Genomic DNA, 25,460 nt, shown 5'->3' on the forward strand with positions numbered 1-25,460 from the left:
AACAACTTGGAGAAGGAAAGTTTGACATCACAGTGGCAGCGCGCGGCTTGCTGTGTCCTGGCAGTTGCAGGGTGGCTTTCCACCAGAACCATCCGGCTACTGTATGTCTGTGCTAGGAAGGGCAGAACAGGCTTGGCTTGGCTGCCAAAGGGTTAAAGCCTAGAGTCTAACTGATTGTATACCTCGGTTCTGTTTCTCCTAGCAAGCCCCTCACGCCATAGCATATCGGAGTGGAGAATGCAGAGCATTGCCAGAGATTCAGATGAGAGCTCGGATGATGAGTTCTTCGATGCACACGGTAGGTGGACTCCAGAAAGCACAGCCTTGGGGTTAAGGTGGGTGGGAACCTGTATTCTGGTGTCAGTGTCTATCTTTGCATGCATGTCAGACTTGTGAATATAGCTTTGCCTCTGCATATTTGTATGTGAGAGGAGCTGGGTTTTTTTTTACTCACATTAAACTGGAGCTATTGACTAGATGGTGGATCCGTGATGGAAATGTCCAGACTTCTCCTCATTCAATCCCCCAAGCTGCATGTTTGCTCTGTGTGGGCCCTTTTCAAATTTGTTCAGGCATCTTTGGGAATGCAAAGGTGGGATTGTTTTGGTGCCTGACTAAGAAAAAGCAAAGCAGAATTTATATCCCCTTGTCCATAGGCCATGATGGTCAAATGGCTATATCTATATCATCTGTATCTGGATTAGGCATGGGATTTGCATATTTTGTTCGACTTCAGCCCCTAGAATTCTGCAAGAATTTCTCCACTCAGAATTATGGGTGCTTTTAAAGTCCTCTCATGAGTTTTTAATGAATCACAAGTGGAGAAGAAGGCTCCATTTGAAGAAGAAAGAGAAAGTGGCTGGGAAGGGACTAAATTCCATGGGAGCTTCAAGGGATTAAGGAACTGGTAGTCTCTCTACCCATTAGCAGGATGGGTAGAGGATGTTTCTCAAAAAACCTTCCCATCTTCCTGTCCTATGTGATTTAATCTAACAGGGCTATTCTGATGTTCGTATGTCCTCTACTCATCTTCTTTGTGAGATCTCTCTGTACTTCGTTCTAAGGTAGACAGGACTGTTTACCTTCGAATGCTGTGAAGAATTATTGAAAGAATGGAAACTCTGTTTTCAAACCATTGTCATTCAGATGTTTTAAGTCACAACCAGAAGGAAGTTTGCTTGAACTAGTCCCACTGAAGCAAATTTTCTGTTGAAGTGTCTCACCTCTTCTGAGGTTTGCATATCCTTGCTAACAAATGTCGTTTCATAGGCATGCAATTATCTTAAAGGCTGAACTCCCTCACTAAACCATTTGGATAGGTGTAATCTGTATGTACAAAGGAATATACTGAGTTCTAATCAACCTGGAAAACATCCAGAAATTTCATCTAAATCATAGGTCTTAGCCTGCTTCATGCAGCATTGCAGTGACACATAGTGAATCTCTTATTTTGCTTCTTTGAAATACTTTTGTGTGTAAAAACAAATGCATAATAGTTTTAAAAGACTGATTCCATGTGCATTAACTTGAGACAAGCCTCGCTGCATTTGGTGCCAGGCAAGGACCGTAGGATTGCAATTTTTTTGCATCCCATCAGAACCCTAACCATGATCTGAAAGGAGAAGTTCCAAGGCCTTGCAGCTTCTCACACCACCGTATTCTGCAATTTAGAGAAGTGGCATTCATCAAAATTCGCCCCTGGCTGTCATTATCGGACGCAGAGGATCCTCATTGGCAGTCTTTTGTCCACCGCATGGAAAGGCCCACTACATGTGTGCCTTTGAGCTCCTTTGCAAAAATAAGAGAGCATGTAACAAATAATACTTTACCAGCCACGTCCCAGCTGTTCATGTTAAGAGTGATATGGATGGTTTTAACCACATTACAAAGGGATCTGGGTCTAGATTTATTTTTCTAATCTTCCAAGCCTTCCCACATTTTCTCATTTGCTGACAAAGCTAGGCGAACGGAATTGTTAATAACGGCAACCTGTACTATAAAAATGGCAAATAATGAGAACAGGAACCTATTCAACGATTGTAGTAGGCAGCGGTGAAACCTGTAATTAAGCCGCCTGAGTAAAAGGGGTCAATATTTAGATTAGGTAGCAAGGGCAAGCTTGGAATGCAACCCCCTTTCCCCCCCCCCCTTCTTTCTGGATTTACCGATATGTGGCCTCTCTCACATATACCCCCACTTAGCAGATGCATTGAGCAGTGGGCAGAAACATTATTGGACTAACTGGAGTGAAGCATTAATTAATTGTGGAGTAAAATATGCATTCTTAATTAGAGCTGTGAGTAAGGGTGCCCCACCCTCCTTGGAAGCTGTGTAGATGGAAAGCGAGGGTCCTCTGAGCAGGTTCATCTCCTGCGGAAGCTCTTTGTCCAAGCGGCAATCAATAGAAGAGTGTCATATCTTCTGGTTTCTACCAGAATGTAAAGAAAGCAGAGAGGGGCAGGACATCTCTCGGTCCTTGGGAATGATGGCTTACGCTCCATGGCTTGTGTGAGTCCACCAACCGTGGCCGCTTCCCAAGTCTTCCCCAGAATCTGTTGCAGAAATTCACTGCACATTCGGGTAACCTGTTGTGGCGTCAGGTGCAGCAGGGTGAACGGGAAAGCCCTGAGAGAAGCTAGCTGGCTTCATAGGCAAGTAAAAGAGAGCTTGGAAAAGTTGGGTTTGGATTTGTTTTGTTTTGTTTTTGGACTGTAACTCCCAGAATCCTCCTACCAGCATAGTGGGAGGGTCATGTAAGCCCTTCTGGCACCTGGGAATTGTCTTGCAGAGACATCTGGTCTGCAAGCTCTGTGTTGCATCCATTCGGGGTCAGCTAGGCAGGCCGTGGTGAGGCTAAAACAGCCTAGTGAAGCGTTGCTCTGCTCCCAGATAAACTGTTGCTTTAAACAACTTAAGCACCTTCCTGGTAAAAGGAAGAAGTCGGAACCCTGCATATCTCTTGGCACTACCGCCAATGCATCTTACTAGGGTGTGTTTCCTTCAGAGGTCTGCTGTGCTGGGCTCTTATGCTTCATAGGCATCCTTCAGTCTCGAGAGACTATGGTAACTTGCTCTGTATCGAGAAGTGTCCTCTCCAGAGCATGAAGCCTGGGTAAAGTAGTATGGAGGATAGGCTGTTACCCAAGCAGCAAATCCCCCCTCTCCACGTTGCTGAAATGGTCCAATGGAAAGTCAAGAGCCAATACAATTGGTTCCAGCAACGTCACAGGAGTTGGCAGAACGCTTGCCAGCAAGTAATTTCTATAAATGGTTCCTTTATAACTTTTGAGTTGCCTCCCAGGGCATTGGGTAACATAGGAGGTGGCCCGGACTTTGTCTCTCCCATTGCATTTCCTGGAGTTTGGTGCTGTTCTTGAATCCCAAACCAACCCCAACATAGTACTGTAAAGATCTAGGGAGAGATGATGTCAAAACGTAGGAGGAACAGTACCCATGATGCACTTCCCGTAGGGATGGAGAAGGTATGGTGCTCCAGGTGTTGTTTGACTACACCTCTCCTCCTCCTCCACCTCCTCCTGCGGCTATGCTGGTTAGGACTGATGGCCATTGCACCTCGCCATGTCTGCAGAGGTACGTCTCTCCCTGCTGAAAAAGTTGCTTTCTGGACCTCTGTTTCTACAGTTCCCCCCAGCAGACAAGTCGTTTTTTCAAGGTCAGCTCTTGGTTTATACTGTGATTAAGGAGTAAGTTTGCAGAGATGCATCCCTTCCCCTCCCCACTGGTACATGGAAAGGCCCTTAACTACAGTTAAGATTTTGCTATGTCAATACAGACTCTTCCCCCCCACCCCGCTCCCCTCTGCTGGTGCAGTACTTTCTCTTGGATGAGATCAGCCCCTTTTTTGGCTTGCTTTGCCTTTCTAAGGCTCCGATTCCCTGGCCTGACCACCCTCTTAAGAACTGCTGTGGGTTTTCTAAGCACCCGTGTTTCATGTTTTGCCCTGCTAGCTCCTGGCAGTCAGGAAGTGGCACAGAGTTAACAAAAGGTTCTTGGCACCTGTATTTATGCACATCTTTGTCTCTCTTCTTTTCTCGCTTCAAAGAGGACCTGTCTGAGAATGAAGAGGTGTTTCCGAAAGAAATCACCAAGTGGAGCTCAAACGATCTGATGGATAAGATTGAAAGTCCTGAACCTGAAGAAGTGCCTGGTATGTTATTTGTGGAAGAGGTCACTGCTGAGAATATTGTATAGTTTTGCTCTTGAATGGTGACGTCTTTGTAGATAAGAGGTAGTAAGCATTTTCTCAGAAGTCTGCTACAGGGGAGAGCTGACCTTCAGTCTAATGTCAGTTTCCTTGAGCTTCCTCACAAGGAGCTTCTGTCTCCTTGACGGAGTCTAATGGGATTCCCTTCCCTTCTGCAAGCCTCGCAAGGCAGCTGGCACATGTTTCTCTGGCAGCTTCCTTGCTGCTTTGCTTGCGTTTGAGCCATAACGACCAGAATTCTCATTTCAGTTGCAGCCATTCTTGGTACGCCAGAGATGGGCAAAGTGCTTCCCATGGTCCATCTGCAGCTCCATTAGGGCTCCCAGTCTATCTCCTAGATAATATATATATATTTGTCCTTGGAAGAGAGTGCATGTTTTTCTAAAAGTTCTGTTTCTGTTCCTGAAAGCCTCCAGGAGTTGCAGTTTTGCTGTAAAACAGAGTGCAGGCCCTTTGAAATTTGCCCTGGGCCCTCTGAGGTCACTTATCCCTCCTTTACATGTTAAAAATTGAAAACCAGTGGAATCTCTCTAGTCTTTTGGAGCAGAGAGACCCAGCTCCTCTGACCAGTGTTTTTCCTTCTAGAGGACCCATGTTTTGAATCAGCAGCAGAATTCCATGTCGGGTGCAGCGTGGAAAGACTCAGCATAATAGAGGTACAGCCTCACCGGTACATTCTCTTTGCCGGTACATTGTTAAAACAAACTTATACGTGAGCAATGTCCGTTTTCTGTCCCTTCGGAAATAAATATTTCATCCCCTGCTTCCTTGCCGCTGTGGTTTGCCAAGGAGGCCCAGGGCCTAGTTGATGCCTGCAGCCAGACAATGACTCCTGAACACACCTTCATCCCGTTCTCTGGGGACCTGATCGGATTTGTTGTAGCCACAGCGCGACCAAATGCTCAGCTCAGTTTTATTTGACGAGCAAAGAGTCAAACAGACCTTTCTCCATTCTGGGGTACCTTATTTGCCATCTCAGTTACATTCTGAGAAGATTGGTGTCTGCTTGCAACCTGTCTCTCAGAGCGTTGGCAAGGGGAAACTGTTAGGAATGTATTCAATGAAAAGAGAGGGGGGGAAACAGATGTCTTTGTCCCGGAATTTTTGGGGTGTACCAGATCTGGAATCAGTGCTGGGCTCAAGGTGGAATCAGGGAGGACATCAAAGTCCAGCAAGCTCGAAGCGCAACGATCCACTTTCTTTGCTGCCCTGTTTTGTCCCCTAGCTCAAGATTTCTCTGTCGTGAGTCATGATGAATTTTTGAAATAATCCTCAGTGCAGAGAAGTCATTTTCCTCCCTGACTCTTCAGGCCACTGACCTCTGAGAAACCCAAACGCTGCTGGCCTTGATAACGTTAAAAAAGTTGTAATCTTTCAACTTTAGTGTGTGTGGGGGGGGGGTTGTACTTGCTGGCTTCATGCCCTGTCTCTTCCTCCCGTTAGCAATAACTTCATGCTGCCAGAGAGTCATTTTAACACCACTGCACTTATGCTTAATTGTAAGGGGAATAAACACATAGAAGCGCAGTATACAAGTAAGATACAGATGCATCAAACAGAACACGAAAACCATCAAATATTGAAAAGTCTCCAGGAAAGTATTCTGCCTTTTATTGTAACTGCTCCAGCTTATCCTTTTTGTTTATATGTCATCTTCTCACATAACACAAATACAGCCATTTATAGTGTCCAGGCTTCTCCTGTGGAAGCTACGGGATTCTGCCATGGCTGGAATAGAGAGAACCTTAGCATTAAAACACCCCAAGTGTATGCCTAACACTGTATGGTTTGAAATATTCCAGATGGTTTGTACATGTCCAGGGATTATTGTTCTGCTGCAATAAGGGCTTTTAGTTTCAGAACCACATGCAGCTCATCTTTCCAGAGGAGTAATTGTCTAAGTTTGTTACAGCAAGAATGACAAAGAATTCTCGTTTCACCTTAAAGACATAAGAAGTTTTAATTGGGGGGTGGGGTGGAGAAAAGGTTTTTTGGGATTGTGTTTGTTGAAGTGGGCAGTAACTCAGGACATTTGTGTCCACTCTTCATTTTGGGTGGGGGTAGCCGTGCCAGTTTTGCAGCAAAAATCCTTGGGGACTCTTGTGTCACTTTAAAGGATGGCTAGTTTTTATTGGACATCAGCTTTAGCATTTGTGTTATTTAAAACATTTATATCCTAACTTTCTCCTGAAAAAAAAAGGACCCAAGGCAGGGTACGCCATTAGAAACACGATCACGAGAGCTAAAAGCAGTCAATGATTCCAGTAGGTAAAAAGGAATTAAACAGAGACGGTATTCAAATGTAATGTCGTCTAAAGCTCAGTCTCGTTGCTTTTTCCCTCCGCCTGTTTCAGGATGAAGTTGTCCCTCCTCTGGTACAGCCAAGCAAAATCCATGTCCTGCTTTTGATTTTGCACGGGGGCAACATCCTGGACACAGGAGGGGGTGACCAGAGCTCTAAGCAAGGGGACGTCAACACCATCACCACCGCCTTTGATACCGTCATCAGGGTCCATTACCCGGCCGCTCTTGGACGCATCGCCATCAAGCTCGTTCCTTGTCCAGCCATCTGCTCTGAAGCCTTTTCGCTTGTTTCCAAGTAAGTTGGCGACTTGGTTTTCAGCAAGAGGAAGCCGGGGGCCCTCGGAGCCAAGAAACATTAAGCCAGAGGCCCCTGAACGGAGCCTTGCCAAGGGACGGCTCCCTAATCTCCAGAGCTTCACACGCTCAGCTTGATGACAGATGCAAGCAGGCAGCAGGCTTGGGGAGAGAGAATAGCAGGGCCAAGGCATGCCAGCTGCCAGACCCCAAGTCTGTCCCTTTGGGAATCTCCATTTTCTGGCCTTAGGATGGGGTCTAAGACTGGTAACATCTGAAGTTCAGAAATGACGGAAGAGCCAAGTTAGCGCCAGGCACTAGAGGGAATACGTAGTCGTGTCTTCTTTGGGACCTGTCCAGAGTTCTGAAGGGCCTGCTTCTAGTCTAGACAATGTTTCTCTTCTTTTTTCATTTTATTCATTGTTTTAAAATTTTGAAATGGTGCCACAGCCTTGTTGTTTCCTCTGAGTCTCCTCTAGAACTTTGTCCATATTGTGGGCTCACCCACACCAAGATTTAACAACGCTCTCGCGACCTCCCTTTTCTCCTTCTGTTTTATCTCCTGATCTCTCTGCCTCTTGTCTTTTATCTTTGTCAAAAAGATTTTGTAGGTGTGTTTGCTATGCATCTGAAACCTCCTACAGCTCTCTTTCGAGTTATTTTCTGTGTCTAAGTCTTAGCCAGCAAGGGAGCGAAGCTTGCTGAAACAACTACCTGGGATTCTTTGTCCCTGTGGCTTATGTTTTCTTCCTTGACGGTCATGTAAAGTTTTCCAAGTCACACTGTCAACATTGCATTCTCCTCCTGAGCTATCCCTCTGGATAATAGCGTCTCAGTCCGGAATGTAGAGGAAACAGGCTCTCAATCCTTACCGTAGAGGCTGAATCCATGACGGAAACAGGGTTTTTTTCTCGTTATAAAATGGAGTGTCTATATGATGAGAGCCTGAGTGGGCTTCTTCTCCGTCTGCATCAAGAGGGCACTTTATTAATTATTGGTCAAGCCATCCTGTCTCAAGCTCATACCTGGCTGTAATGAATGTAATGGCATTGCACTTTGAGAGCCATGATTGATTTGTTCTGACTAATGAAATAAGAGCTTAAAACATGGCTTTGTAAAGTTACACAGCAAGCGAGAGGCCTTTGTATAATAACCCTCATTCTGGGACTCCAGGTATGAGACAGAAAAATCATCCTTGAGCACTTTGTGATTTCCTTTAGCTGCCAAAATGCTGAACGGATTGGTCTATAACTTCTCCTGTCCTGTTGGCGCCAGCTGTATATAAATAGACAATTTATGTGTAATCTTGAGTCAGCTGGGGTGAGCTGTCGGAAGGCTCATCTGCACAGTGAGGGACATCTTTTCTGATTTGCTTCAGGACTTAGAAGAGGTTTTACCCATTATCGGCTTCTTAAGAGTGATTCATTATTAGAGTCACGTCTGCTTGGGATTTTCCGTCTGGATGGATATATGGCAAGACTAGAGACCGTCGGTTCTTATGAACCGTGACGGGTAGAGAGGATGGGATGTCTAAACTGATAAGCACCCTCAATCCAATACATCATGCAAAGAATGGTTCCATATACCATGTTCTAGATGCAGGGGCTGAGGCCCGTATGCCCCCGTACCATAGCAGAGCTTGAGAAAAAGATCCGTGCTTTGTAATATCCAGGGACAGACGTTTTATATATAACATGACCAGGGGGAGGTATGCTTAAAGCACTGTCTGGGTAGTTTACAAGTTAATTGTATAGGTGACACACTGTCCTTCCAGAGAGATGGGTACTCATTTTACCAACCACGGAAGGCTGAGTCAACCTTGACCAGCTATCTAGGATTGAACCCAGGTTGTGGGCAGAGTTTTGGCTGCAATACTACAGTTTAACCACTTTGCCACAAGGCTCAGAGAGAGAGAGAGGGAGAGATCCAGATTTCCTTGACTTTTCCCCAGATATTTATACCTGTGTTAAAAAAGTTTAATCTCACAGTGCCTACATGATATGCGCAGGGAGATCTAAGGTTGAGTAATACGTAGTTAATAGTTCAGATTATTAGCTCCTGCCTCCTTTAAGAAGCCCCTGGCAGGAAAGATTATTGCTGTTTCAAATTATGCTTCACCACCACTTGATGAGGCAGTTTAAGCTGGTGGAGAGCAGGTTAGCCGAGGGGTCTCCAGAGCTTAGAAGGAATCTGGACTCATGATTGCATCTTTTATACCACCCTGTGGTTCTTCCAGTGTCCTGCGTGAATGTTCAAAAGAGTGCTTTCCAGGAAGCAGGTGTATGCAGAAAACATGGTAGATTTTCTGAACTGCTTTGACTTTTAAACTGAGCATCTTTTTGAAGTGTGTGTGTGTGTGCACGTGCGCGGTTTACAAAAATCCATAAGCCTGGTAAACAGATCATCCTGCGGTGGTATGCATACTGTAATGTTATAGAAGCATATGCATGTTATCTGCTGTCAGTTTAATTTCAACATATTGTAAGATAGTGACCCGAGTAAGGTTTTCTAAGATAGATGAGAATAATTTAAGGAGTAAGTTTTACCAGCACCACCCTGTCTGCCGTGAACTTATATGTCCCAGTAGGGATTTGAACCCGTCTCTCCCGAGTGGTATTCCGGGACACCGCACTGTCTCTTTATAGAAGAACAGATCCAGTCCAACCAACAATAATGTTTCCAGAAACAAGAGGCCATCGAAACCATTCCCCCAGCAAACAGGGAAATCAATCTGTTTATGAAATGCCTGGGTTAAGATAACGTTTTGACGGGGCACTGAAAGAGCAAGGTTTGTGGTGAATATCTCTCCTTGGTAGAGCGTTCCCAGGTTGGGGTGCTATCGCAGAGAACATGGGGTTCTTCCTAACACCTCAGGTCTTTTTCCTACAAATGATCTTTTCTGCCTCCCTAGAGGGAGATAGAGGGTGAGAGGGAGGTGACGGAAAGTGATCAGAGCCTCACACACAGGGCAGCCGCAGGGTATCTCTTGCTGGGGAACCTGAAATCACATTGTCACGTATCCTTCTGAGATCCTTCTTTCTCCAGAGTCGGAAATCCCTTCCCCTTTTCTCTCTGCTCCGCAGCCTCAGCCCTTACAGTTACGATGAAGGCTGCCTTTCCAACAGCCAGGATCATATTCCGCTCGCAGCCCTTCCTCTGCTGGCTACATCCTCCCCACAGTACCAGGAGGCGGTCGCCACGGTGATCCTGAGAGCCAATCAGGTGTACAGTGAGTTCATCAAGTCCCAGGAAGGCACATCCTTCAATGGCCAGGTGAGAGCAACCTGCCTGGGCTGGGTGGAGAGGAGCCATCCGGCAGGCGGAACACCTCCTGCTTCCCACACCGTGTCTTGTTGAAATTGACCAAAACACAAGTTGATATACTTAGGGAGATAGTTCGATAAGACATAGGCCATAAGACGTAAATAACTCTTGATTGGTAGATCATCGGTTTTAGTCGATTAACCAACTGATTACATTTGCATGCATCCAGACATGAATAAAACCATCCTTCTAAAGGAAAAATACTTTAATAAATATATAAAGATCATCTGTGCATGCACAGAGATCATACTTCAGCCTAAGTGACCTTGTGTTTGGAGAATGCAGTGCATGGCATTAGGATTTGTTTTCTTTCAAAATAATCACCATATAAAAAAAATCACCACCTCAGAAACCGGGCAAAAATGTTAAATTCTGGACATCATAGCCCTAAATTCCACCTAGGCGTTGGAATGCTTTGCTTGTTTTGGTGCTCCTTGAAAAGAGGCCCTAAAAGGGTTTTGTCTCCCCCCCCCCCCCCCGTGCACAGGTGTGTTTGGTTGGGGACTGTGTTGGAGGGATCCTGGGCTTTGACGCTTTGTGCTACAGCAGTCAGAACCTGTCGGAAAGCCAGGACAGCAGCCGCCGGGGGAGCGTCATCAGCGTGCAGGTAAACACATGCAGGGAAGAGGCTGCTCCCTCCAGAGTAGTATGTCTAGAAACGTGGGGGGGACACCCACACGGCCCGTTCAAGGATGCTTCAGTCTCTCTGACGGGTCAGGCAGGCTCTCCTTGTTCTGAGATGAGAGGCCTTGCTTTTATCCCTAAGACTTTATCCAGTGCATGTCACATCTACAGTACCTGCCGGTCCAGAGCCGTAGTCCTGCAGTTCCACCGTGAACATGAAAAGCTTTGTCAACCTGCCATTGTTGGTCACGACCCCCTCAATGATTTTTAGCATCAGAAAAATGCAGGCCTCCCTCTGGAGCCCCCTCACTGCACACTTTGTGCCACCCGCCTCCTTCTAACAGTTTCCCTGCTGGTCTGTCTGTTCCTCAGTTGCCTCTCCTTTCCTCTCCCTGCAATGTCTCACTTGTCCTGTTTCACAAAGCCTTCCTGCCCTCTTAAACAACTCCCTCCTTTCCCAGGGACATCCACCCCACCCCCATAGGCCAGGGGCGGCATCTTATAACACTTGCGGGATACCCACTTCCTTCTAATACATCCCCCCAAACTCCCAAGCCTTTGGCGCGCACTCCACGATCCATGACATGTATTGTAAGTACATGCCACCTTTCTGCAACTCCCAGAAACCCCCAGCTAACTTTTATAAGCTCCCTGGTAGAAGGACGTGTCATTTTGTACCCTTTGAGGCTGGTTATTGCCTTAGATGGACGCAACGAGAGGAAGGGCGGCTGGAGGCTTAGTGTGGGGGCCAGAGCCTGCCCTCCGGCCACTTGCAGGACTCTTCTGTGGGGTCTGTCTTCGCTTTGGCACAGCATGTCACTGGGATTGCCCGTTGCCCGGGGTCTGACGCCTAGGCCTTTGTGCCCTTCAAATTCCAGGACACTGACCTCTTGTCTCCTGGAATCCTTGTGAACAACAGCTACTGCTCTGGGGGCTCCTCCGGCCTGGAAGCCAGCCGGCACCTCAGCCGCAGCAACGTCGACCTCCCGCACAGCAGCAGCAGCGGCGGCGGCAGCAGCATCAACGGGGAGGAGGCCAAGAAGCCGCCGCCCCGGAAGAGGAGCGACTCTTCCACCTATGAGCTGGACACCCTCAGCCAGCACCAGGCCTTCCTCTCCAGGTAGGTTCCTGGAGGCAGAAGCAGAGCGGCCACCGGAGTGGCTGGTGGTGGTCTTGGAGCATTCTCTGGGGGGGGGTAAAGACAGGATGAGGCTTCCGCCCGCAGCCATTGGCCAGGCTTGGGAACCATGCTTTTTTGGAAATGGCAACCCCTGGAATCCTTCAGAGGGTGTGGCCGAGAGGATTTGGGGACTGGTGGTCCAAAAGAAAAAGAAAAAAGAGGAGAAGGGGCTGTTCGTTCGACCCTTCTGTGGGGGAAGGCAGCGCTGAGGAAGACATGTAACGTGGCTGCGTGGGAGGCCTGGTGCAGGAAATCCCAGGGCAGGGAGGTATCTAGAAAGCTGAATCGGCCCCAAGGGCTTCCGGGCCAGGAGACAGGCTGGCTGGGGCTTTGCAGGCACGACGAGGAAGCATAAAGAGGCCGAGGTTTCAGCTCTTCGGTTGGAGATATCGAGGATTGCTCCTGGGTCTTCCGGGCTGCTCTGACACGCAGCGGTCCCTCTCCATCTGCTTTCAGGGACTGCCATGGGTCTGGCAGCCTCCTGTGGCACGTGGCTGGGCCCCACGCCCATTTTGCCCACTGGCCGTGGTTGGGCTGCTGATTTCTCCCATTGCTCCACAGAGTCACGAACTGCAGGGTGTTTCAGTCCCTGGGTTTCAGTCCCTCGAACAAGGGTAGCCTTCCATCTTTGATAGGTGGGCCGGATGCACATGACGTACAGTGTATAACCCAACACACGGCTGTACAGGTTGCTAATGTGAAAGGCCGTGTCATATTATCCGTCCTGTGAGCGTGTTAAATCTTTCCATCTGCATGCTGTGCTGCTGGAGAAGGTAGGCAGAGCGTGCAGAGATTCAAGACTCCCTCCTTGCCAATTGTCATCTTTCCATTTCAATTTCTCTTTCCTCTCTCTCGTTTTCTTTCTTTTTGTTTCCCCCTTTTATTTAATCCCTTAACACTTGTCCCAACACCTTCTTTGAGGAAGAAATAGGTAAGCGTCATTCAGCTTTCTGTAACTTAGAAAAACCTAGACTGTTGGGGGACTCGGGTTAAAAGAAATTCTACTGCTGCCCCCCTTTGCATTGTTTACTTGAGAGTAAGGCTGCTGGAACACAGTGGCAACAATGGTTAGGAAAACGTTCCTGAGACTGGGCTACCCACCCACCCCCCTTACTTTACGGGAAGAAGTAAAGGGGGCTGTGTCATATTGAACCCACTAGCTGCCAGATCGTTTTTCTGCTGACTTTCCAAATGTACTAACACTTCATTTTCAATCAGAAATGCAAGGAGCAAAATTGATGGGGAGAGAAAAATCTGCTTTTGTGCAGAATATCTAAATCTGAAAAATTAAGAATTTGTTCAATGATAACTGTTTTGCCAAAACTAGTTGGCCCACGAGGGACATCATTTTTATCTGTTCTATACTGTAGTCTGTCCAGCCACTTTGCCTGTCATATTTGATGTTAAGTTCTTATGGATTCAAACAGGACTTTAAAAATAAAAAATAAAAAAACAAGCAGAGGGGAGAAGAACTTCCCATAAAATTCTGATTTTTATCTGGTGCTTTGAAGAGTTGTTTTGCATCTGGAAACAGTTGTGGAATCCCTGTGATATGGATCTCTCTGGCTTAGGATAAGGTTGGCAGAAAATCAATCTTGGCTAGTAATTAGTACTCTTCTAGTGCCTTACATGGTCCCAATCAAGCATGGAAGCTGCCATCTTCCAGCATAGTTTGCTTCGTTATGCAGAGGTTCCTGCAAGAACTGCATGCATTTGTGAACCACAGCATGATGTGTGTTCCGGACTGTCTGTCTGCCAGAGTCTTGCTTCCTTTCATTGTTGCTTACTGTCTGCCTCTTTCCTCTTTCTAGTTTACACTCTAGCGCCCTGAGAAACTGCCCAGGATCAAGGAGATCAAGTAGCTTTGCTGCCCTGGATGGAGGAAACATCAAGAAATTTGAATTCGAGATCGCTGACTTCTTTCTGTTTGGGTCTCCTTTGGGGCTCGTCCTTGCCTTGAGAAAAACCGTCGTCCCGACTCTGGACAGTAGGTTCTGGGGAGAGGCAGAAGAGAGACTTGGCTTTTTTTAAAAAAATGGGTTTTAAGAGCAAAGAAGCAGATCTGGGGCATGTCAGCTATGAAATAGACAAATGCTGTGTTTTTAGAACAACGAGGCCCACGTGGACCAACTTATTTGTTTCCTTTCCAAGTCTGGGTTCTCAAAAAGGAAACCATGGAGCAGGTCTCCATTAGAAAGCGGCCACTTGGCTAGGTCCCCGTGATGTCCATTCTCTAAAGCCCCTTGCTGCCTTTGCAACTCATAAAATGCTCCAATAAATCAGGAGAGGAAATGAGATAAATATTTGCGGTGCTTAATTTTTTTTTTTAAAGCATACATTAACCCCGAAGAGAAAAGTCTGACACCTTGGCTGACCACAACTTTTAATTGGTAGAAAATCGGTATAAATGAGTAGGGCTACATTCAAACTACAGGCATAGTGTCCTTTGTCTCGTCTTCTCTTCAGTGATAGGCGATCTGGCTTCACCTCTGGTGTGTGTGTGTGTGTGTGTGTGTGTGTGTGTGTGTGTGTGTGACACATTTATTAGGTAATAATTTAGGACAGCGCACGAAATGGTTGATCAGTGACACTGGACCGAGCTTACTTGCATGTCATGTTTTGGAGGATCTGACGGCCAGTGTTTGTGCCTGGCGGGTGTAAAGAGTCAGCTGTGTGGTTGTGAGATATGTCTTTGGAAAGACGGTTCCAGACTGAATATCTGGCCTCTCTCTTCTCCCGACCCTTTTCTGCCTAGTCTTCCAGCTGAGGCCTGCCTGCCAGCAAGTCTACAATCTGTTCCATCCAGCAGACCCTTCTGCCTCGCGCTTAGAGCCGCTCCTGGAGAAGAAGTTCCACATTTTGCCACCCTTTAACGTCCCTCGATACCAGAGGTTCCCGCTGGGGGACGGCAATTCGGCCCTCCTGGGTAAGTTCTCCTTTTCAGCTGCTGAACGCCCAGTATCTGTGCCCCGACTCATCCTTCGTGACTTGGAGCTTTCCAGGTAGACTGGCGAACATTCGGAGTTCTCCCGATCTTTTGCGGTTGTATCGGTGGGGATGATGGGACTTGCAGTATACCAACACACCCAGACAGCACCAGGTTAAGGAAGGCGGGCATGGTTTTTCTTGAGGTCATATACTGTATATCCATGACCAGGCTGCTGTATTTTGCCATTTTGATGCGTTTACATGTCATCAAATTTGCATTCGCACTAAGAATATCTGTTCCCGTAGAGAAGGCGAAACCTCCCATGGAGGGGAGAGGGGGTGCTTCGGTAGTACGAAGAACTCCCTCGTCTGCCTGCCTTCCTACTGCAGTGGGTCTACCCTTCAAGCCTCTTTGGCTGGCACAAGCCATGATTTCAGACGAAGATATCTGACAACGATCAGTTTTCAGGAGTAAGAAGTCACTGCTTGCACCCTCACAAAAACTGAAATTCCAACACTAATATACTTGGGTTGGGATGGTGCCGTTTTCACGTTTTTTTTCCTGCCGGTTTGAACATTTACAGGGTGAATGAATGTCCCTCCAGCTCCTGATCCCAGTATTCCCCAGCTTAAACCAGTTTCTCTGCACAAAAAGGACAAGGTGGTTCCAACTGCATTTTTGATTCATCAGTCAGTTTCCAGACCAGGTTTTCCTTTCCTGCTCTTTCCATTCCTTGTCAGTCACAGTTTGCTCCCCTGAATGCATCATGGGCAAGGTGGATAAAAATCAAGGATTTTTATAAAAAATCAAATTGATTTAAATCATGGTTTAAATATTTTTTTAAAAAAACTGATTTTTTTGCTTTAAATGGTCAAAAAATGCATTTTAAAAAGTTAAATCAAATCCATCCTGTTCGTGTGTGTGTGTTTTTTTTTTTTGTACATCCTAGCTCAGTTGAAAATCACATTTAGCATAGAGACGGCGACACATGTATTCGCAGAGTGGCAAGTAACTCTGCTTTCAAAACGGCGCCAGTATATCTGATAAGCTGAAGTATGGAGATGGAAAGAAGGCTGGCATTTTTCCCCCCAAAGTAAGAAGAAATCTGTGTTAGCTTCTTCCCACTTCCCACCCAGATGCCCTCTAAGTAACAGAGGCACTATCGGTTAACCACGACCCGCTAGTGGCCAAAAGCCCATTTTCTATCCATTATAGAAGGCTGAAAGTTTTGTCTTTTTGAAGAGGTGATCAGAAAAGGAAGAAACTGGGAATTCTGCCGGGAAGTAAAGCACACTGAGGTCGTTGGAATTCTTTCCAAGGGAACACATTAAGATTCACAAGCTTGAAGCCATTGATTTTTTGCCACTCAAGTATTCACACTTTGTGCCCCGTGGCATACACCACAGCATAGGTGGATGTCCTGGGCCTGAGAGCCCCACGGTGTCCGATGGCAGCCCATCTCTTTCTTAGAGTTTGGGTCAGCCATGAACAAGGATAAAGGAGAAGCGAAGGGGGAAGTGGGCCTTTAGGCAAGGCAACTTTTCACCCTAACACTCCCTTCTCGATGCTGCATCTCCTCGGTTTCCTTTTTCTCCAGCGGGAGACTGAGCAGCAGGTATGAAAGGGCTGCTAGGCCACCTCTTGGTCCCGGGTTCAACAACACTTCCCCGTTTTCAGCCTGCTTTATACCCGTTGAGACCGTAGCCGCTTTCCCACTTAGTTTCCTCTGCCCGAAGTCCTTTCAGTCTGCTGTAGAGAGAGAGGGAGGGAGAGAGACCCGTAGCAAGTCTGTTCCCTTTCTGTGGCCACATGTCTGTTGTTGTTTTGCCCCTCTTTGTTTTCTTCCCTGTCTGCTTCTAGTTGAAACAGTCCAGACCAACCCTGTCCTCCTCGTAGAAAGCAGCCCTCTGGTTGCTCTCCAAGACCAGGACAGCTTCATGGAAACCAGTATCCCTGTTCCCATCCTCAACTGGCAAGATGGTTCCAGTAGAAATTCTGGATTTGCTGAGTGTGTGTAATCTCTCCTTCCCCGTACTGTCTTGTGTGGAATTGGGGTCTTGGAGGATGCTTGAGGAACACCTCCGAGGGCCCTGAAAGCTTTCCCTGCCTCCTTAGTGGCCAGCTGGGTCCTGAGACACAGAGGTGTGATGATGGTTTCTTTCAAAGGACTGAATAAGGATGGACATCCATCCATAGCATTCCTTAGCTAAAGTGTGCTTCGCCAGTCATGAAACAAATAGAAGCGCAGAAGCCAACGCTCCATGTTTATCCAATTAAAAGCTGAGGCTAGAATTCCCGCCCCAAATTTATTATTATTCTTCATACTAGTATTCGCACCAGCGCCAGCTGTTACTTGGGGATTCTGTGCCAGAAGAGCCCTGTCTTCACGTCCGCCATTTCTAAGGGAAGTGGGCCCATCGGCCTGTCTTGCTTGCCTCTCCTGCTAAGCAGCAAGTGCTCAGGCCTGACTTAGTTCTGCAAGGGCAGAGAGGAGGCCAGCTGAGCGGAGAATCCTCTGTTTCTGGGCCTAACGTTAGAGATGAGCTAGACTCTAGAAAGAAAGGCCTCCCCCCCCCCAGGTGCTGCAGACTAAATGCTCGATCACAGATATTCATCTTCCCTTTCTTTTTTTCTGACGCTGCCCCTCAATTCTCCTTTTCCAGGGCATAAAGCCCCTTGTCTGTGGAGAGACGCTGGTGTTTCCTTGTCCACAGAAAGAATAGCCCATACTTGTGATTTAACCTCTTCCTGCATTACCCCCGAACACAGATTTAGAATTCGTGCACAGAACTGCAGTGTACTGTATGTGATTAGCGTTCCAGACCTGCTTCGCTTTGCTTGGGTATATTTGGCAGGCAGAGAATTTTTGACCCTCTGATAAATTTGCTGCACAGACTGTGTTATCGCGTCCCGAGAGGGAGTGCCTCAGAGGCTGACTCTGCGTGCCCCTCGTTGCCTCGAGATGCTGTGCGTGCTTTGTGATCCACACAAGAGGCCTCTCTCTCTGACTCACGCCCATATGTTCTGTGCCTCTAGGAAGCCCTGAGCAGATTTTCTAGGTGGGAACAAACAGGCTGCTGAGGTCTCCCAGAAAGAAGGGCTCTCCCAGGGCAGGGCAGGGGAGCATAAGGTCACCCATCATCTTCCAGAAACCAGGAAACAGTGCTGGCAGTCGACAGCTAAAGAGGATCTTCTGCACCCCATGTGTGTCGTTTCATTCCTACTCAGAACATTAAAAGAGAATATTAGAAAGCAGAAAGCCATCTGCAGTATTGCTTATGGAAAAACGTGCCCTTCGGGTTGATTTTTAGGGTGTTACGTCCACCCCTAATTCTGAACGTTTCTGAACAATAATAAATAACCTAGCGGGTTAATTAAAAACACCCGCAAAACGATAGGCCTGCGACCTTGGATTGCGAGATGAAAGAAAGGAAAAGAAAAATCACTCCACAGATTTCAAAAGAGCTTCACAGGTTAATCCTAGACCTGTTTGTTCAGCAAACCTTCACTGGTGTGGCTGAACCCCAGGTAAATATGCGCAGGAGTGCAACCTCAGTAAAAAAAATGCTGAGGAACTGATAAACTATACTGTAAAAAAAAAAACCTGTACAGTTCTATAATATACCTTTTGTCATTCAGATTCCATAGAGCTTCCCAGGCCATTGGGGGGGGGTTATCTCTTCAATACAGAGAGGTCCACATATACGGGGGGGGGGGAAATCCCCAGGTTGTGGCCAAAGCGGCCGTCACAGAGGACGGCTCATGTCATGGATCCAAATACGGAAAATATTTGATTTTTAGACTTTACTGACAAACGACATGAATCGTTTATAAGGGAAAGCTTTCAGGGTTCCTTTCTTTTTCCGGTCGTGGCTTTCTGCTTCGAAATTGAGTTCTTTTTTTTTTCCCCGGTTGTTGCTTCTGCTGCTGCTCTGCATGGCTGACCTTCTTTTCAGTTCTTGCGCTGGAAAAACACGGCAGGATTCGGGTTGATTTATGAAAGTCACGGCAGGGCACCCACTCCTCCACCCTCCTTACCCTTGAATGGCACAGAGCAGGGCTTTGGAGGGCAGGAGTCGCCAGGCACAGACCTCCGGCTTGGAAGTTCTGGGGGATGCAGAATGGATCGGCCTCTCCCTGGAACGCCACTTCATTTTAATATCTGATGTGAATTTAACCCCTGTGGTCTTCTTGCCTACTAATTTTTACTGATGGCTTTTGTTTTATAGATTTTTACAATATGGTTTTAGTGTCTCTTTTACTTGTAAGCCGCCCTGCCTTCCTTTTTTTTTAAATGAAGGGTTAGTATACCAGTTTACAAACTAAAAAAAAAAAGGTTAAAAGATGATGCACGCTTCGACATCACGGCACTCCGAACCTGCCCACCACCACCTTGGGTGGCCTGCTGACGAGGCAACACTGAGCACAGCACACATCTCATAATAACTTGGCAACACTTCCGAGTGTGCAAGGAGCCGCAGAGAATTAGGAGGGGCATCAGTTGTGCAACTCCTTCTTTGTTTCCTTTCCTGCTGGCCCACACCCTCACTTGCTGCTGGTCTGGACCCAAGAATGGACAGCCTGAGGAAGTGAGGGTGCCACCGAGGGGTGGTGAATCCTGGACCTCAGAAGGCTTTTTCCTGCTGCTTACTTTGCTCAATATTTTTCTTTAAAACCCGGAGAAGCTCCTCGTGCCCTCTAGTGGCTGAAGGGAGCAATCTGCTTTTTCTCTTTAATTAATCAATACGCTGCTGCTGACTTCAAAGGGATTTTCAGGCCAAAAGCCCCTCTGATCAGAAGTAGCTCCGAGGGGCTGAAATTACAGTGACGTTTGCCTCCTTTCAGGGACCTCTTGAAACCTTAAAAATAAACATTTAGGGAGGTTGTGGGGCATGCTGGAGGTTCCAGGGGTGTGTGGAAGAGGCACCTTCAGGCCCGGAGGACGCACCGGTAGCGTACAAGATGCACTTTGTCCACGCTGATCAAGCCTGCGCTCACAGGTCGGAGCCGCCGTAGGCTTTCTTGTGGCTCAGCAGCTTTCATCTGAGATTCTTCTCTTACGGAAGAGCTTCACGGTGCGAACAAGACCTTGCATCGCAGCAGGACTCCGTGAAAGAGGCTGTGCTGTAGCTCAGAGGCAGCATGTTACGGCTGCGGGAACTCGGCAGATCAAAGCAAGCTGCAGATAAGAACGTGACACATCAGAGGAGGGGAACTCTTGGAGAGCCAGGAATTCAGCCATGGCCATGACCATGGGGTTCCAGGAACTCTTCCCCCTACAGTAGCAGTGGCCTCCGGTCTTTGATCAGCCTCCTGTAGCGGGTGTGTATTTAACCCCGAGTCCTTAGATTTAAATGCCCAAATAGGTAAAGAGACATTCACATCTGGAAAATATTTACATCTCTACCTATCACCAAATTCAAACGCTCCCCTTCAAAATGTGCAATGTTGTCACATGGATTCTAGTCAGTGTTTAGTTTAATTGTGGTTTCCTTGAAGGGAATAAAGAGCTGCTGGTAGTAGTTTTTGTTTGTTTGTTTGTTTGTTTTCCCTCCGGCAGTGGTTTTCAGAGGTTTGATATCCAGGGAAATTTTTCCGTATCTAGCGAGGAACCCCGTTGCGTTGCAAAAGATTTTTGGAAGATGTTTCAGGGGTGATCTCTCAGTTCGTATGGCTTGCTTACGTGAGCCCTCTCAACGTTCTGGGCGAAATGAAAATATTCACCTAGCTTTCTTGCAGCCGTGGTTTTGCAAACAGAGTAGTAAATCTGAAGACGGTGTCTCCCTCGGATGCTTATCAGGTGTTATTGATCTTCTCACTAAAGAACCCCGTTTAAGGAACCCTTAGAGGTCCCCAAAATGCAAACCGTTGCTCTTAGCAAGCTGGGCTCATTGGAAATGGACAAAAGAGGGGTTACTGGTATTTTTGTTTCCTTCCAAGCAGTTTGCTTCTTGGAAAATGGCCATAGAACTGCTTGCCTGTTGGCTTTGGTGCTTCTGCTGGTGCGTGTTTTAATTTTTCCGATCGCTGCCAAAATGCTTACTCCTCCCCATCAACACTCCGAGGTGTCCCCGCGGTGGTTTTCTGCCTTGTGCATGTATGTGTGTGTGTGTGTATCTAATCTGTAGGTGTGTGGATTTGGATTTGATTTTTCTCTTGTGTTTTGTCTCACCCACCGCGCTCTCTTGTCTGTCTGGTTTAATCTTCTCGATTTCCCTGTTTCGTCTCCGTAGCGGATGTTGTTCAGTCTCATGGTGGCGTCTTCGTGGAAAGCACCTCCCCTTCTGCTCCCATTTCAGCCCCCCAGGTCAGGGGCTTCCGGAGAGCCAGTGAAGCCAGCATTGCCAGCCAGGTCTCAGGAATGGCAGACAGTTACACGGCTTCCAACATAGCCAACAGTAAGTGTGCCTCCCCTCTTCCACAAGCCCTAACCTCTTAGCCTTCCTTTCCCCTTCAAGCATCTGGCGTGCTTGATTGCTATTTTTTTTGGTGGTCCTTTCCCTCACCAGGATTTGGAAGCTGTCCGCTGGTCCTGAGAGAACGATGGCTGCCTGAAAGAAGAAGCGGACACCTGGTGGGAAAAGGGTGGCCACCAAAGCTTTCTAGCTCTTAACATTTGATTGCTCTTGAAGACCTCTGTCACACATTGCACGATATGGAACTTACCCGTGTTTGCAGTGTCCCCCATGTGTTATCTGCTACTTATCTTTATAACAACCCGGTGAGGTGGATCGCTGTCATCAGAGCTTAGAGAGGTCCCTTTTTTTAGACTCTAGAGCTAAGAATTCCCTAGCTAGGAAGTTTGCTGGGAATTCTAGAAGCAATTAGCCTCGAAGGCTAACCCTTTTCCTATTCTTAAATGCCTTTGTTTTCCCATCTTGCTGGATGGAGAGTTAGTGGCTCCCCCAGGGCAGGCCAGCGAGTTCATGGCGTGGACGAGATCTGAATCTAGGAGCGTGCTGGTGTCAGGACCTTTCTCTTAGAAACGTGCCAGCAGGTGTATGAAGATGGGGGAAGGAAGGAAAGCATTTAGGAAGGCTAGCAGGGAAACCCGTACATGCACACCTATGGATGGGATCAATGTAGAAGTCCAAATTCCACAATTCATAGCTTTCATAGATGGATACACAAAGTGTCATAAATAAGTCAATTAAGCTAGTTTTCCTTTCAAGTCATCTTTCTCACATTTGGCCCTTCTCCTCTCCACCCAACATGATAGAGTTTATCTGGTGTCCGGTGGCATGTTTATCGACAGGATCGTCTGTCTGTGTCAATTGTTTCATGAGGCTTTCTCCATATCAGTGAAGAGGCAGGAATGTCTCTGTGTCTTTACTCCTTATAGAAAATAGCTAATATTCATCCTACATTGGGCTTAGTTATGCCACAAGGTATAAGGAAACTACATGGACTGTTTTCGTCCATTAATACATTTAACTATTTTTAACACACATGGTTATGCCTTCAGAGTTCCAATCAGGAGCAGTCTTCTCCTTCATTTGTAGTTCAAATGGTCTGGCTGCACTCTGCATCAGCTTTTTGTCCTTGGGTGTCTCGCTAAGACATTGGAGCTGTTCCCTGTCCGAGCAGTTGGAGGCATCCGTCTGCAGAGTTGCGCACCGGTTTCTCCAAATGCATTGGGGTTCCAGCTTAAAAAGCGCAGGCCCATGTTGCAAAAAAAGATGTGGCTGGAGTTGAAACCACACCATTATGGGAAAAGGAACGATTAAGTTCTAATTTGTGCATGACAACGGTTTGTTTTAACAAGTGTGTGTTTTCTTTTTGTTTTGTCTTCTTCCCCCTCCTCTAAAATGTTATTCTTTTTAGAAAACAAAAACAATCTCAACCATCCCAGGGGGTTTAGCTTTCTAGCTTTGCTTGCCCTCCCTCATAAATCCCCTACCCAACCCTCGCCCAAAAGGCATAAGGCATCTAAACCTGAACAGTCCAAGAAACCCTTAGGAAGAAGGCATGGGAACGCCTCCCATTGGGCATCGGATGCCGTTCTGCAGATTCCAGATCTCAGCATTGATAAAGGTATTCTGGAGAGCAAGGAGGGAATTAAAAAAAAAAACTACTGCAGCCCCTCACTAACCTCTTCTGTCGCCATCTCCAGACCTGAGCAGCCTGCTTTCATCAGGACCCTTTGCAGTCTTGGTCCAGGGCTAAACAAAACATCACCTCCTCTTTGCTTTCAGCATTAACCCTCCTGGCACTAACAGCAAGCTTGCAGCTGTAAAGACGCACCAGTTAATTTTCACATTCGGTCTGATCCTCGCCCGACTCCTGGGAGGAAGAGGTTATTCATGACTGTCCTGTTTAGAGAAATCCCAAAACTGCTGGTGTGTTTGGAAGGGGAAAGAGAGAGAAAGTTGGAACACACCCATTTATGAGATGACCTCTGGCTTAGAAGCAGAAATCACTGTGAATTTAGTCTGATAAATGATCGTTCTGTACATCAGAAATCGAGGAACAAAAGCCCGTCTGTTGCAAAAGAAAAAGGAGGCTGTATTTTAAGAGATTTACCGGTAGTCTGATGTTCAGTTTAAGACTTAAAAATGAGCAGAATTTTGTCCTGCTGCCTCCAAGTCTTGCTCACGATTGTATTTTCTGATGATGTGGGTGATGGGTGCAGGTGGGTAAAGAGATAAATCTGAAAAATCCAGCTTCCTGTCAAAAAGCCAGCTTGCCACAAAAACGGAAATAAATGGGAATTCTCCTTCAAGGCCCAGTGTTTAACCTCCTCCTCCTCCTTTGTCTGCATTTTACGATAAATCGCAAAGCAAGAAATACATGGGGGGGGCTCTTGTGATGGGGGCGTGGATATTATCTTCCTCCTAAAACAGAACACTTCTTGGCCTTTCTTTTGATAACTTTTGTCATTGGTTTAGAAATAAGTACATAAATGTGTTTTTTTTAAAGTATATATCCAAAAATGGTAAGCGTTGTGGAGCAGAAGACTTGGGAGCAGTTGCCTAACGCATGCCTATGAAGCGCAAGGTTTTTTTAAACCACTTTTTATACTAAACCCCACCCACCCACCCACCCCACACACCCAGACAAAGAGGGAATTACAGCTTAAGGAAGTCTCCAGGAATGGCAATTTATCTTTGAATAGGCCACAGAAATCCTCTTCCATCATGCAACACTCCCAGATGCCCATTTTTCTACAGCAAAAAAATGGACTTCCAGCTGCTTTGGTGTTCATCTTTATGTTTTAAGACTTGGTCGCCTTCTCATGCTTTTCCGAAAAGAAACCACATGTTGGGGTTGGTGTCTCCCTTCTGTTCTCAGTTGCGGCCAAGTGGTGGGGAACCAAGAGGATAGACTACGCTCTCTACTGCCCAGACGCCCTCACCGCCTTCCCCACGGTCGCCCTGCCTCACCTTTTCCATGCGAGCTACTGGGAGTCAACAGACGTGGTTTCCTTCTTGCTCAGACAGGTCAGTCCGGGGTGGCTCGGAAAAAACCATGTGGCTCGCTTCCTGTCAGCGCTCGGACAAGTAACTTTTTCTAGTAGGGATTCTAAAATCCCCCCCCCCAGCTAATGGGTTTGGGGATCTGTAACCTCCAACAGTCACTTTTCTGAACACTGAGTCCCGCATTGGTATGAAATCGGATGGTTGCTTTGTGAAACTGGGCAGAGCTCGTTGGCTGGCAAGGATCCTTGCTGGTCGTTTCTGCAGACGGCAAAGTTTCTAAAGCCAAGCTCCAGAGAGTGTGAATCTCTGCCACTTTTAGCCAAAAGTGTGCAAAACGTTCTGAATTTTGCTCCTCAAGAGGACAGCAGGGACAGGGGGGGTGAGATCACTGATTTGTATCTGCTCCTAAAAGCAAGGATGCCAGCAAGCAATGAACATGTGTTGCTTTAAAAATTAAGCACTTTCTCTGTAAAAATCACTAATTAGCACAGTCTTTCATCAGGTGATGCGGCATGAAAACTCCAGCATTTTGGAGCTCGACGGGAAAGAGGTTTCTGTCTTCACACCTTCCAAACCCAGGGAGAAGTGGCTGCGTAAGAGGACCCACGTGAAGCTAAGGGTAATGACGGCTTATCTTTGTGGTTTTCTTAAATCATCATCACCGTTGTTGTTTTGTTTTCCATCTTCAAACAAAGCAGAACATAAATCACACTAGAAACCGGGTTTGGGACTTATCCGAACGGGCAGGGATCTGTTCTTCTTCATCAAGTGCCAAATGCAATCAATAAGGGTTGGGAATAAATCTATATATTCGTTCTGGGTTACAAATACTACACCGAGATGCTGCCCGAGTTCCTTTTAGGCTGGTAGGTGAGCCTCTTAATTTGCAGAAAAAGTCAAGCCTGTTTTCCCCCCTTTCTTTGACAGAATGTCACAGCCAACCACCGAATAAGCGATCCCGTTGTTAATGAGGACGGTCCCCAGGTGTTAACTGGAAAGTTTATGTACGGCCCGTTAGACATGGTCACACTCACGGGGGAAAAGGTATGATTTAGTGCCAATTTGATTCGTTCCTGTTTCACTCAACAAAACATACCATTGGGTAAATTCTGTAGTACTTTTCCTATTACTTAAGTGTCCAGGTCATAGTTAATGTCTGGA

At 46.8% G+C, this 25,460-nt stretch overlaps 1 protein-coding gene across 10 annotated transcripts in view; it reads left to right on the forward strand.

The window, feature by feature from the left end:
• PITPNM2 (phosphatidylinositol transfer protein membrane associated 2) overlaps positions 1-25,460 on the forward strand; it is a 105,613-nt gene that overhangs the window by 76,963 nt on the left and 3,190 nt on the right. For 4 of the 10 annotated variants that reach the window (XM_072983239.2, XM_072983241.2, XM_072983242.2 and 1 more), the window contains 15 exons: positions 203-298; positions 4,064-4,168; positions 4,811-4,881; positions 6,580-6,824; positions 9,907-10,096; positions 10,635-10,754; positions 11,650-11,891; positions 13,763-13,938; positions 14,707-14,877; positions 16,741-16,890; positions 21,114-21,278; positions 22,705-22,914; positions 24,172-24,320; positions 24,802-24,918; positions 25,227-25,343. In XM_072983239.2, the coding sequence (XP_072839340.2) occupies positions 203-298; positions 4,064-4,168; positions 4,811-4,881; positions 6,580-6,824; positions 9,907-10,096; positions 10,635-10,754; positions 11,650-11,891; positions 13,763-13,938; positions 14,707-14,877; positions 16,741-16,890; positions 21,114-21,278; positions 22,705-22,914; positions 24,172-24,320; positions 24,802-24,918; positions 25,227-25,343 (2,324 nt within the window). The remainder of the gene's footprint in view (positions 1-202; positions 299-4,063; positions 4,169-4,810; positions 4,882-6,579; positions 6,825-9,906; positions 10,097-10,634; positions 10,755-11,649; positions 11,892-13,762; positions 13,939-14,706; positions 14,878-16,740; positions 16,891-21,113; positions 21,279-22,704; positions 22,915-24,171; positions 24,321-24,801; positions 24,919-25,226; positions 25,344-25,460) is intronic. The other 6 variants (XM_078381760.1, XM_072983245.2, XM_072983243.2 and 3 more) reach the window with 6 other exon arrangements.

This window comes from Pogona vitticeps, chromosome 14 (genome assembly GCF_051106095.1).
Source record: "Pogona vitticeps strain Pit_001003342236 chromosome 14, PviZW2.1, whole genome shotgun sequence".
In the NCBI taxonomy this organism is placed as follows: Eukaryota; Metazoa; Chordata; class Lepidosauria; order Squamata; family Agamidae; genus Pogona; species Pogona vitticeps.